This window comes from Molothrus ater, chromosome 1 (genome assembly GCF_012460135.2).
Source record: "Molothrus ater isolate BHLD 08-10-18 breed brown headed cowbird chromosome 1, BPBGC_Mater_1.1, whole genome shotgun sequence".
Lineage (NCBI taxonomy): Eukaryota > Metazoa > Chordata > Aves > Passeriformes > Icteridae > Molothrus > Molothrus ater.
In genome coordinates this window covers 135,635,770-135,649,258 of record NC_050478.2, presented here as the reverse complement: position 1 = coordinate 135,649,258, position 13,489 = coordinate 135,635,770, and the positions used below count along the sequence as shown (strand labels likewise).

General features: G+C 40.0%; 1 protein-coding gene across 1 annotated transcript in view; it reads left to right on the top strand.

Moving 5' to 3' along the window:
- The window catches only part of DEPTOR (DEP domain containing MTOR interacting protein), a 79,134-nt gene that overhangs the window by 22,039 nt on the left and 43,606 nt on the right, over positions 1-13,489 (top strand). The window contains exons 3-5 of the mRNA XM_036406674.2: positions 3,229-3,407; positions 5,390-5,513; positions 11,093-11,271. Coding sequence (XP_036262567.1) covers positions 3,229-3,407; positions 5,390-5,513; positions 11,093-11,271 — 482 coding nt within the window. The remainder of the gene's footprint in view (positions 1-3,228; positions 3,408-5,389; positions 5,514-11,092; positions 11,272-13,489) is intronic.

Genomic DNA, 13,489 nt, shown 5'->3' with positions numbered 1-13,489 from the left:
ACCTTGTTCCATGCTATGTAGGAGGAAGACACTTCTGTTTGCAGCAAGACTCCTTACATATTGTCAGTTAGGAGCAAATCCTGTTTAGACAAGCCCCCAAGAAAACTATTCTGGCATGCATGCTTGCAAATACAGCCTTTATTTGTTGTAAGCATGAGTAAGGGCCATGGATATAAATTTGTAAATATTAAAGGCTTGCATATGCCTGTTGAGCTTCACAGGCAATTGCTCAAATGCTCTGGATCTCACTCACAATGTTTTCCTCAGGTAGGGCAGACTGTGGCCTCACATGCAAAATCTGGCAGGTGATCTTGAATAATATATGGAATTATATGTGGGTGAGGTAATGGTACACACAAAATTGGTTTCTGGTGTTAAGCTATTAAGCTGCAGAAAGTGGGTCAGTATTCCAAAGGTTTGTTGAATCAAGGTGTCCCCCTATCACCCCTTGTTTTTTGCCTGTCTTCTCCCCCTTCTCCTCTCAAACTGGTCAGGGTTTGTCAGTCAGCTAACTCTCTTGAACAGCTCTTGAGAAAAACTTCTTCTAGTGAGAAAAATGTGTTTGATGCTAAGTTAGGTGTTTTCCAGTCATCATGCAGACTAGCTGACATAAAGTGATTAACATTACTTAAAGGGAAAACATCAAGGACTTTGGGTGAGAAGCCTGCTTCTCAGTGCCAAGGGATAAAGAATTTACCACTTCACTTGAGTATTGGTTCCAGTGTATAATTGTATGCACTGGTACATTTTATTCCTTTTTATTCCATTTGACTTGGCTTCTGAAAAATACCTCTGAGCACAGACACATTTTTTGAATTCCTGCTTGAACCTTTGATTAGCACACTGCAATATATACTCAATAACTTTACCTGAGGCTTCTATATTTGTAATTTAAACTATGTACAGTGTCAATTTATTGAGCTACTTCTCCTCCACAGAGTTTGATTTTTAGCAGATTTGTAGAGGTGAGGGAGCCTTGACAAAGAGAACAGCGTATACCACCAGAGAGAAAATCTGGATTTCTTTTGTGTTATTCCAAATAAATAAGCCTGGACATAAGTCAGTATGGATATAATTGTCATAGACTGCAGAAGAAATTCACACATTCATGTGGAAATTCAGGTTTGTTAAGGGTTATGTGGTCATGTTTTCTTTGATTAATGATTTTGTATCCTCTTAGCAAATTTGGATCCACTTTAGCAAGAGAGTGGAAATAATTCAGATAATGAAATGCCTATGAGTTTTATATAATATAAACAAAATATAAACAAAAAGATGTAGAGAGGGACCCTTTTTCTGAGTGAGGCAAAAGATTGTAGTGGGAACCTGTGTCTTTTGACATGACAGAGGAATTGAAATACTTATAAGCCCACCAACTGCAGGAGAGCCTGCAGCTGGAATTTAAGACATAAACGCTCATTTCTGGGGCTCTTGACTACTGGTATGTTTGTGAAATGTCAGACCAGTCCTATGCTCCTATGCAACATGTGGACAAAGAATTTTGTAGAAGGGATTTTTCCTCTTGTGCCAGATGAGCTCCATCCATTCAGACTTACACTGCTGACTGAAAGCTGGATTGGGCTCTCTGCCTTTGTGTGATACACTCTTTTTCTAGTTTTGTTCTTGCAGGTTATTGTGTGACATAAGACCAGGTGAACATTAACAGAACCTGGAATGTATTTTAATTGTAAAGCTCCATCAGACATACTGATAATTGCATGTTTTATAATAAAAACTGTGAATGCTTTTCTTTCTAAGCATAGTGACAGTTGTTAGAGCACATCTGGAAAATATGCTTTAAGCAAAAGTATTTTAGCTCAGAGAATTTCACAATCTGTGGGATATTTATCAGCATTTCTTTCCAGAATACTAATCTGATTTATCAGTATTTTTAATATAAAAGTCTTGCTTTTTTTAAATGATGTTTGCAAATCTGGCTTTGAATTTACATCCCAGATTGGCAATTCCAGTGTACTTCAAAGCTAAATGCTGCAGAACAAAGCATTGCTTTGCTACTATTTTTAGGTAGAAACCCACATAAATCTTCTCTGATGCCCTAATAAATTTCCTTCATTGATTTCAGCCAAATATTTTCCCTTTTTATGATTTTAAAGAGAAATTATTGTTTCATACTGGAATTTCACTGAGAAGAAAATTTCTCATACTGCTGCTCTGTGCTTCTTGAGGCTCATGTCAACCAACACCTTTCTGTGCTATTTCCCTTGTACCTCCTACAGTTATTACAGCATTAGTCAGGACTCTGCAGCCAGTGAGAGTGTTTACAAGGTAGGACCCTGGCCACTTGGAAATGAAGAGCAATGTTTCTGGTTTTGATAGGAGCCCAAGCATTGTCGTTTCTGCACTTTCCTCAGAACTGTCGTATAGGCATTACAAAACCAGCTTTTCTGATTTGATTCATTAAAATGGAACAAGAAAGCATAAAACTTCGAACAACTTTAAAATTTCTATCTGCTAATTTATTGCTAATGTTCCTTATTTTGTTTATTTGGAAAAAAATGACTAAACATAAAGATGCAGAACCCTAAATCTTCATGGTATTACTTTAATCAGGATCTTGCATTCTGACCCAAGCGTCTCGACCAACTTGCTTTCAGGATGATGAGGGAGATTTTGCAGAGAACATTTGTCAACAGATGCCTAAGCGAGAAATCAGTTTCCTTTATTTGGAGTAGAAGGCAACTTTTTAGTGATAGATTACACTGTGTTGGAGCAGCTTCACACCTGAATTTTAAATCACAAGTGCTATCCTCGTGCAGTTGGAGGCACAATGCAGTTATGCAACCAAGCAAGAAACTACAGCTGCAAAAACTAATGAGATTTTAAAAGATCTACAGCAGCAATACTATGAAATAATATGGAACACATTAGTGGTAATGTGGGAAAATTAATTCCAAATTATTGACAGTTTAATTGACCTACGGGAAGTATTTTAATGGAGTTAATATGCTGTGCTGTTCTTGAGCTTTTTAAATTTTCCACTGAGCAGAAAACAAGTTTTTCCAATTATGGGGTTTAAAGTTGTAACAAATGGGTGCTATGGGTTCCCTGGTTGTGAGATGCCAGCACTGGATGTGTGACTTTTCTGCCCAACACCTGCAAAGCCCATCCTGTGAGCAGGGCGTGGGTGCCACTGCTCTGCTCTCATCCCAGTCTTGCTGTCACAGAGGCTCTTTGCAAATGATCCTTACACGGTGATTTGACCCCCAGGCTCCGACTGCACGAGGAAAAGGTCATCAAGGATCGGCGACACCACCTCAAAACGTACCCGAACTGCTTCGTTGCCAAAGAGCTGATTGACTGGCTGATCGACCACAAAGAGGCCTCTGACAGGGAGACAGCCATTAAACTGGTGCAGAAATTACTGGATCACAGCATTATCCACCATGGTAAGTGCAGTATCACCTGCTGAAAAGTTCTAAGCTCAATTTATTGACTGCTGTGAGACAAAGGGAAACCTCACTCCTGCTCTTCAGCCAAGTGTAGGACAGGTAGGATCCTTTCCCTGTCAGGTATGGAGCATCTCTTGAACTGTCCTGCTGTGCAAGGTCACCTGTGTCCTGAAGGAGATCAGAGCCTGAAGAGGAGTGATGTTCCCCATGGCGGGGGGAAACTTACTGGAGACTGTGTTGTGTCTCCAGAGCAGCCCCAGCTGGATCATGTCCCCCCTTTCCTGCAGCTCTCATTTCCCTGCTCCTAAGAGCACAGTTCTCCAGCTGAAAAACCCATCTGAAAAATCAGCTAGCAAAAAAAAAAAAAAATCATTTTTCTCACATGGATTAGTTCCCTGGCCCTGGCCCTCACAGCAGCTGCACAAACATTAGTGCTGGTACAGCTGCAAGAAAGTTAGTGGTCTGGCTGTGCCCTGATTAATTTTCTCCTAAAGTTGTTGTCTATTTGAGATCTGTTCCTTTCAGCTTCTTGAATAACAATTCATGCTGATGAAAAGACTTCCAATTCACTGGTAGCATTTAGTTGCCTTTTAGGGCACAAAGAGGCTGGGAAGCACATGAGCAAAGAAGATCCAAGGCCTCAATTTCAAGCCTTTAGTATTACCCATTTCAGAATGGCAAATGTACCATTTGTTTCTTTTTAAAGAGAAAACTGAGTGACTATGAACAGTCGAATGTTGACTTTATGCAGAGGTCACTGTATGTGCAGCAATGCTGCTGCTGTCTGCAGTACATGAACAACACCTTGATTAAAGTCAGAAATGCACATATTGAATGAGTGCCACTTCTACAGCTTCTGCTCAGCTATTAAATGAAAATTCTAGGTTGTTATGGAAACTGGGACTCACGGTAGATAGTTAAAGAATAAAGTAATTATAGGGTATTCAAATCTGTCTATTTAATCCTCTATTGAGAAAATGTCAGTGAAGAGTTGCGTGGATGCCTGAGTGACTTAATTTAATTGAGCAATAGATATTTTATTGCTGAATGCTTGTTGAAAGCTCTAACAACCTTCAAGCATTTTCTACCCTACCATCCAACTGAAAACTGTAGAAGAAATTTTATTTATATATCTGTGTCTAGATATTAGAAATGGAACAAGTGTTTCTTGAAAATGTTGATGTATTGCACTCTAATACTTTGTGAAGTGAGCTTGGGCAGATAAATTCAGAGAGGTTCTGTCAGGTTCTGCAGGATGCTTAGAACATTCTTTCAAGTGCCCTGTCAAGTGAAGGGACACCAGTTCCTGCTTCTGTGGTGCAGAAGGTCCCCCATGTATGTGGGTTGACAGCTGTGCTAGGAGCAGCTTGCTTGAGATAGCTTTCCCATAGGTTTATGCCATTGATGGGGCTCTGTTCTGCATTTACAAGAGCCCATGATCAGCTGTGGTTCTACAAACCTAATCTGGCATTTCTTGGTGTGCTCATGTTGTACCTACCATTTGCTAGCTGGCATGGCAGAGCAATTGAGACAGTTTTAAGAAGGCAGAAGGCTTTGGTTTTAACTGTTACTTTAGGAAGTCTCAGGTTTCCTGCAGCACTGCTAACTGATAGGAATAACTTTAAGAAGTTTGGCAAACCTTAAATTATTGGGCATTCTACTCTCGTGGCCTGTTAAACAAACAAGACAACAAACCGTTTTCATCAAAATGTTTTCTGAGTATGAAGTGGATGGATGCTTTTTTGCTCTTAATGTTTGCTGTAATACTCACAAAACTGATGGACACTTCTCCCCTTCACCAAGAAATTTGGTTACCTCTCAATGTTTTCTTCAGCCTTTCATTAGAATTGAGTAAAGCTGTGTGCTGAGACAGCACATGCTTGCTTTGAAGCTCAGCAGTGGTACCTGCTAAATGGATCCTCAGCTACTTACCAAGTATGTGAATTTTTTTTTTGTTGTTTAATTATTTTATGTTTCAGTCTGTGATGAGCATAAAGAATTCAAGGATGTCAAACTGTTCTACCGCTTCAGGAAAGATGACGGGACGTTTCCACTGGACAATGAGGTGAAGGTGTTCATGAGAGGACAAAGACTGTATGAAAAGTATGTTGCATTCAGTATTCCTAATATGTTGATAATAGTGCCACGTGAGGCAAATGATACCTGTTAATTTATTTTTGAAGCATCAGAGGCTTTCAATGCATGCAGGAATGGGTCTGGGAAATTCCATTACTTCATTTGGGAGTCCTTCCCTCTTTCCCTCTCTTATTTTTCTTTTACTTTTCTACCATATTCACTTGAGGCATTTTGTTTAAAATCTGATTCCCCAGATTGTAAATACATCCTATATGAGAATTCAATGTGACTTGAAGCCCTTGAAATCTATTCTGTAAAAATAATTACAGAATTATTTGTCAAAACAATTCAAATGATTACAGAAATATTTTATATGTAAAAGCATAATTATAATTCCTAAAACATTATTGAGCAAGCAGCTACATGTCTGTGGAGACTCCATATCTTCACAGGGAGGTATGCTTTTAAATCATAGGTGAGATGAATCTTCAGTGTTCCAGTCTGCAAAGTTTCAACATCAGAAAAGTTATGTTAAAAGCAATTTCAAAAAAACCATTAACCCAACCAAGAGCATCTGATTACCTAATTTGAACAGATTATTTTACTGAGATACTAAATATCCCACTGGCTTACTTCCATCAAGTAAGTAGGTATCATAACCATACTTCCTAGTATTAAAGACATTTTTATTCAGCATGTAGAGATTTTGACATGGTACTTTCAAGCAGAGAGAAGAAAATGGATATTGGCATATGCTACAAATTAATGCAAAAGTTGTGATGTGTTATTTACCAAAAAGCTTGAAGTATTGCTCTAGACTGAATACCACCCACTCTTCTGCTTGCTTGGAGCAGAAGCGTGCAGCAGCCAGGAGAGATGCTGTGTTTTCTCGATGAAAGAAATTTGTTTCCTTCTAAGAAAGAACTCAGGAAGCTCACAAGTTTAAAAGCTGATAATAAATATTATTTTCAAGGTTAGCTGGCTCTAAAGATCAGTTTGGTGAAAGAACAGTGAACCCAAAATATAAACAAATAGTTGTAAATGCCACTCCTTTTGTTACACCCATCATATAAAATTCCCCAAGACACAGTGACTGTGACTATTTAAAGGGAAAATGTAATAAATTGTACAAGACAGAAGAAAATGCATCACTGGAGAAAATCCTCCATTCTATGCACTGGGACAGGTGAGATGAATCAGCTACCTTCAAACTCTTCTGTGTCTTACTAAGCACAGCATTTGCTCTTTAGACTCAGTAAACATGTAGCATCTACAAGCCTGACCCATAGTCTGAAAAGCAGATTAGAGTGTATACAGTTCTTTTTTTAGTCTATATTTCTGTTTTAATTATCCATAAGAAAAATAATATTTTGTTGGCAAGGCTAGTGTCAGTCTTGTGCATGAAAGGAGCCATAGTAGAAAGAACTCTGTTCTAATAGTGTCTGCTTCCATCACCATTTCTCTGAATGGAGAAATATCCCCAAACCAATGTCTGTGATCCAGTTTGTCTAACTCTGTAGTAGAAGAAAAACATTCATAACTGTAGAGAGTGTTCCTATCTTGGCACCTGTATCTGAATATAACTGCATCCTTGTGAGGTGCTTGCTCCTAGGCAACGTATTTGAAGGGTTCAGAAACTTTTAAAAACAGCCCTAAATATAGTGCTAAATATAGTATAAATTAAAAATACCTCTCATTTCAAAACCAGTATGTGACAGTCAAAGGTAGTCAAAATTCTCCATGGATCATCGGAAGTATTTTGTATTCATGGGAGATAAGAAGGCATACTTGGGCTATATGGGCTTCCCTTCGTTTATTTTAGCAAATCCCCTGTACAGAGATTTCAGATTTTGTTAGTTCCCTTGCCTACGCACCTTTATTAGCAACACCACAATTTCACTGGATACACTTTGAACTCAAAATCTAATGCTGAAAGTCAGGAAGAGCTCTGCAGTGAAATGTGTGATTGCGTAATATATCTGTTGTATCAGTTTGCTGATTGTCTTGAGAAAGAAAATATTAATTCAGTGCTATTAAAATAATTACTAAATGGCAGCAACCAGAGAAAAGTATTCATGCACAAACGAATTAAGTCATTTACCAGCACATTCAACTTGTTTATCAAAATGCCTATGGGCCTGATTGCAAGAGAAATGCAGCTACGCCAAAGGAAATCTGTCCAAATCCAACACATTTTGAAAATCTGTGTCTAATTTTGTAGAGTTTGCTGATCTTCACTAGGCTTTGCTAATTTAAGATAGACATTATAATTATTTTCTGCTCTTTTCCACTCTCTGATTGGGGCTGGACTACCACTAGGCTCAGAAGCCAAAGTAGTTTGTGCTTGCCAAAATTGCAGACATTACCCAACACCAGTCCATGCAAATTTGTACCCTCGGTGGGTAAAATGAACCAAATGCTTTAGGAGGATCAACAGGTTGATGCATGGATGTCTTAGGCAGTTTCTTTACCTTCAAACAGCTGTTTTGGGTAAATGCCTTGTTCTCTGCCCTGGGACATGGGAACATCAGGACTGTCCCTCTGCTGAGGAGCTCCCTTTCCCATCTCTCTTCTGCATGACCTTGGAACCTGAACTCTCCTTTCTTGTGCATGACCCTCTTCACCCACTGTGGGCATCCTCAGCGGCTGTACCTGTGGGATTGGAAGATTTTAAATCAGTCTCTGATGGTATTCTCCATTTATTTGCGCTGAAAATCATGAACCAGTTCAGATTCCCTGCACATCGTTGCAAACTTTGCTAATCCTGTCTGTGAGTAAGCTTTGAGGTTCAGGTTTATAACTAGAGATGAAAACTGCTGGATTTCCTACAGTCTTGTCTGAAATAGTTGAATAGTTTATAAGATCTAAGGTTGGTGTCAGCTTTCAAGCTCTACAGGACTGCCCCGATAGGTTGAATGAGATAAACATGTTTCCTGTTCAACAAAACTCTCCCTGCAAATCTTTTATAAATCCAGCATGGACCTTTTGTAGCTTAAAAAACAAATCAAGTTGTTGCAGGCTTCTTATTTTTATGATGTTTGCAATTCTCAGTAGGGTTTGGTCAGACACACAAGATTGTTGTTTCTGGTGCAGTCATGTACAGGAGCTATAAGTCATTTCAAGATGCTGACATCAACTGAAATTTTTGAATCAGATTTCACAGTGAAAGAAGTGCAGATTTATGGCTTTAATTTCAGGAAATCTTTCAGATAATTTTGAGACTGCATTCTTGGAATCACTTTCAGTTTAACTCATCAGTGGTTGAGTTGCTTTTATCCTCTGGTGTAGTTATTTTGATAAAAACAAGGTTAAAGATTTCTTTTGAAAAGGAGTTTGAATGTTGGTGTTTGGATAAATACATTCCTTTAATGCAGGACAACACCAGTTTTAGCAAACAATACGTTTTGGCATTAACAGCCTCATGTTTTTTTGGAACAAGGAGAAAATGGAAGAGTAAAAGGAAGTTTCCAGTTCTGCCTAATGAAAGGCCAGGCTTTTGATTGATGTAAATTGGTACAGTTTTGTTGACAGCCATGGACTTACAGTGATTTACTTCAGTGAGTGACGTAAGTCCATGGATTGCTATGTCTGGGCTTCTTAAACTGGCAATTTGTCGTGTCTGTTTGTTCACAAGTCCAAATCCTTTGCAGTGCTATTCTGGGCTTATGCAGAAGGGTGTGAAATGTCAAACTGAGTGGTTTTCCACTTGATATTTTTCCAGATTTCTTTTGTGTCTCTGTAAAAATCTAACCATTAGCACTGCCTTTTCAAGGACCTTTCTATCTGTGATTTCAATGAGGCGGCCAACTAATTATAGTCTCATCAAAGAACAATTAATGTAATCCTAAGGATTTTTTATTTGGTGCCTGCAGAGCCTGGGTAACCAGTTCTGGGTAGCCAGTTCTGGGTAGCCATGCAGCAGATGGTACAAAAAGACACAAGCCTTGGGTTTCCATTTCTTTCCTGTGGGGGGAAAAGCCTGGTGAATGAGAAACATTTAAAGATAGTCCCTTAAAGCATAGTAGGTCTGTATTAGATGTGGTGAGTGTGGGACAAAACGGTGTGGGAAAAAATGTTTGTAAATTAAAATATTAAAACATAATGAAGTCTGCAGGAATTCTGGAGTCAATACGTTGTTTTCAGCTAATGTGGCTTTCTCAGTTCTTACTCAGCTCAGAGGTGCTGGCAATGACACACCATCCAAACGAGCAGCTCCTTGTGCTGCCACTGACACACAGCTGTGGCTGAGCAGCCTTGGCCTGGTTTGATGATCTGCTACCTGGTGGTCAGATCCTGTAGGTTCAGGCCTCAGGTTAATGCTCATTAAAGTCAAGAGAAGAGTCTTTTAGATGAAATAACAGAGGTCGGACCATGTCAAACCTCTTCACTGTAACTTCAAATGAAACTTCTCTCTGTGTTCCTATGGCACAGATTTTTCTGATGCTTTCCAAAGGAGATGAAGTTATATTCTATAATCTCTGGATATGCTGTCAGTTTAAGAAGCAGATGGCTCATGTATGGATTTACTTGAATTTCAATTCCTTCATCAGAAGGGCAAAGATTCAGCACTTCAGACTATGACTGTTGTAGTTCAGATGTGCCCTTATTTCAAAATAGTTGTTGAAGGGAGGGGACCTGTTACTCTTACATGGAAAGAACAGTTCTTGAACTATTACTCTGAAAGTCTTACCACTAGTCCTATTATTAGCCTACAATAAATAATATAGTTATGAAAAATATTAGGTTAATAAGAATACTGTGGTTCTCAGTCTCTCCCCAAAAAGTGGAATTCTGTATTACAAAGAAATTATTCTCATTTCTTCTTTAAAACTGCTTTTTGCATTAACAAAATATTGAGGCTTTTTTTTTTTTTTAGCACTGTGTCATTTGCATAGGTATCTTGAATAGAGAAGAGTTTTATTAATATCCTTCAGCTACTCACATGCCAGTTGCTAGGAGATTTTGGGACATCCCATGATGTTCCTCTGACTGGTGTTACACAGAGCCAGCTGGGGCACAGACAACTGTGAGCCTCAGATGTTAAAATGCGTTCAGGTTCATGTGCAACTCACTGACTGCAGCTGCATCATCAAATGTTGGATGCACAATATTTATCCACCCCCAATCCACAGAACTACCTTTTTGCCTTCTCTTGAATTTTTCTGCAGCTGTTTTAGAGCTTATGGTGAGAATTTTCAAAGTCATCTAAATGACTTTGGGGCATAGTCCTTCTAACTGTAAATATTAATTAAGAAGCTTTGAACACATTAGTTACATTCTGGTGCTTTTAGGCTAATTTTTTTTTTCAAAGCTGATTATGCAGTAACTTTTAGAGAATGTTAAACACAAAATAGGGAAACGCAAAACCCAAACTAATTTTCTTTTAGGGGAAAAAACAAGAAAGCATTAACTTCACACAGGGATATTAAGTGTAAATTTCTTTACTAAGCAGATTTCATTCACTTCCTAAGTAGATTGATAGCTTGAGGAAAGATTTAGTAAGTCAGTGAAAGCTTCATATGCATTTGCTTGATATAAATGAGATTTGCCAGAATAGATCTGGAACTGCTTTTCTGAAGAACCAATTTTCCCCCTCACCATACCAGGCTGATGAGTTCTGAAAACAGCCTTCTGCAAGCCAGGGAAGAGGAAGGAGTGAAGTACGAGCGGAGCTTTGTAGCGTCGGAGTTCGTGGAGTGGCTGGTGCAGGAGGGCGAGGCGGCGACGCGCAGCGAGGCGGAGCAGCTCGGCCGCAGGCTGCTGGAGCACGGCATCATCCAGCACGGTGAGCAACCCATGCCAGGCGGGGAAACTGCGCCCACTGCAGCACTGCCTGCAGCTCAAATCACACGGAGCGGTGTTGTGAGGGTCCCCAGGACGAAGTGAGAGATGAGAATTGACTCCAAGTTCTTAGAAGGCTGATTTATTATTTTATGATATTGTATTATATTAAATGAAAATGATATACTAAAACCATACTAAAGAAAGAGAAAGGAGACATCAGAAGATGTCTAGCAAAGAATGAATAATAAAAACTCGTGACTGACCAGAGTCCCAACATAGCTGGACTGGGATTGCTCATTAAGTTAAAACAATTCACATTAAACCAATCAAAGATGCACCTGTAGGTAAGCAACCTCCAAACCACATTCCAAGCAATCAGATAACTATTGTTTACATTTCTTTTCTGAGGCTTCTCAGCTTCTCAGGTGAAAAATCATGGCGAAGGGATTTTTCATAAAATATGACAGAGGGGCCCTTGTCTTTCTGATCATGAGATGTTTAGGTTCTAAATCATTTCAGATAGGAGTCTAAGTAACTTTATTCAGTAGAAGTATGGCTTTTTCAAAAGAGCATTGTATTCTGAAAATGCTTCCTCAAATGCAGAATATAGCAGGAATTTGAAACTGTGTAATGACAGCTTAAGGATGTGGATGAAAATCAGTACTCCTATCTCAGAATCTCTGCTAGTCAGAGTGACCCTGAGATACGTACAAGCCTCTTTTTCGCAGCCTGGCAGTCAAATAAGGAGTCAAGATTTTTCTGTTCTTGGTCTCAAGGTTGTTTATTATTTCTTATCTATAACATTCTTTCTCTGACCCACCACAGTTCTGTCTGGCCCGTTGGGTTGAGGCACACTGCCCGCCCTCGGGGTGGTGTTATCTTTTTATACTAAAAACTACATGTACATTATTTACCATAACTTCCCAATACCTATCACCTATGTTAGACAGTGAGTTTCTATCTTAAACCAATCCAAAAGTGCCAACATCACCCAGAACATGGAGGCTAGGAAGAAGAAAAAAGAAGGACGAGGCATGCCCAAATTCCTCCATCTTGGGACCCTGAGCCCCCATTCTAAAACCCCAAAAATCTATTTTTCATCCCGTGACAAACTAACTATTAATCTACTTAAACTCTCTTGACTTGTAATTCTTCTTATAAAGGTGGTAATTTGCTCCTTGGATCAAAATCAAAGTCACAGGTGTCCTGTGTCCTGGGCTCTATGCCAAGGTGTCTGAGTCCCCCGGGCAGGGGCTCGAGCCATCCAGGACAGCCAGAGGCATGTCCTGGGTTCCAACACTCCTACACTTGTAGTGATTAACCTGTAGAACTTACCATCTGCAATGCATATAATTGAGGTAAATAGATTTGTAAGGATCAAATAGGGATTAGAACCATAAATAAGCTAATTTCTGTATGCAGGATAAAAATTTCAGGGTCTGTGTATCTCCCTACTTGTAGGCAGAACAGAGCATATCTGATGCTAGAAAAGCAGCTTTTCCCCTTGGGCATGTGTGGTGGTTTGACAGGAAATGTGTTTTTTGGGATGCTGTGTTTTTGGCCAATGGATATTCAGACTTTAATATTGGCATTTAACCTGGCCATTAGGACATGGACACGCCTCTGAGAACACAGGGTTAAAAGCAGAGCTCTCCCCTGGGAGGGTCCTCTTGGGTTTCCGGCGGGAAAGAGTTCGGGTCTCTCCCCTGGCCCAGCTGCTGGCTGGGCAGGGGGAGGGGAAAGCCATGAGGCCGGGAGAGGTAGGCCTGAGCCCGGGGGTGGAAGGGTGGAAGAGAGAGAGAGAGAGAGAGACACACCGGGAGCCACTGGGCAGCCCCCCCTGAGAGACACAGAGAGAGAGAGAGAGAGCCACTGCCTGGGACTGTAACCTTGAAGCTTGATAAACACGGGCCTGCGCCGGCAGCACAGGAGAAGAAGGAGGGGGGTTCAGCCGGCTGCTTGTAGGAGCTTTTAACCCCTTTTTGGAGAATGAGAACTTTACAGATCATTGACCTCTCCTGGAAGATAGAGTGGAAGATGAGGAAGGAAATGGGCCAGTGTGAGAGAGGCCTGGGCGAGCAAGAGATAGTAGAAGAGTAGAGAAGAATCCTAGTGGGAAGAGATGATGGAGTAGCTTTTGCTGGACTCTTTTTGTATAGCCATGGACAGAACCATGTTCCTTGTGACACAGAGACTGCATTCTAGGGGGAGGCAATGGC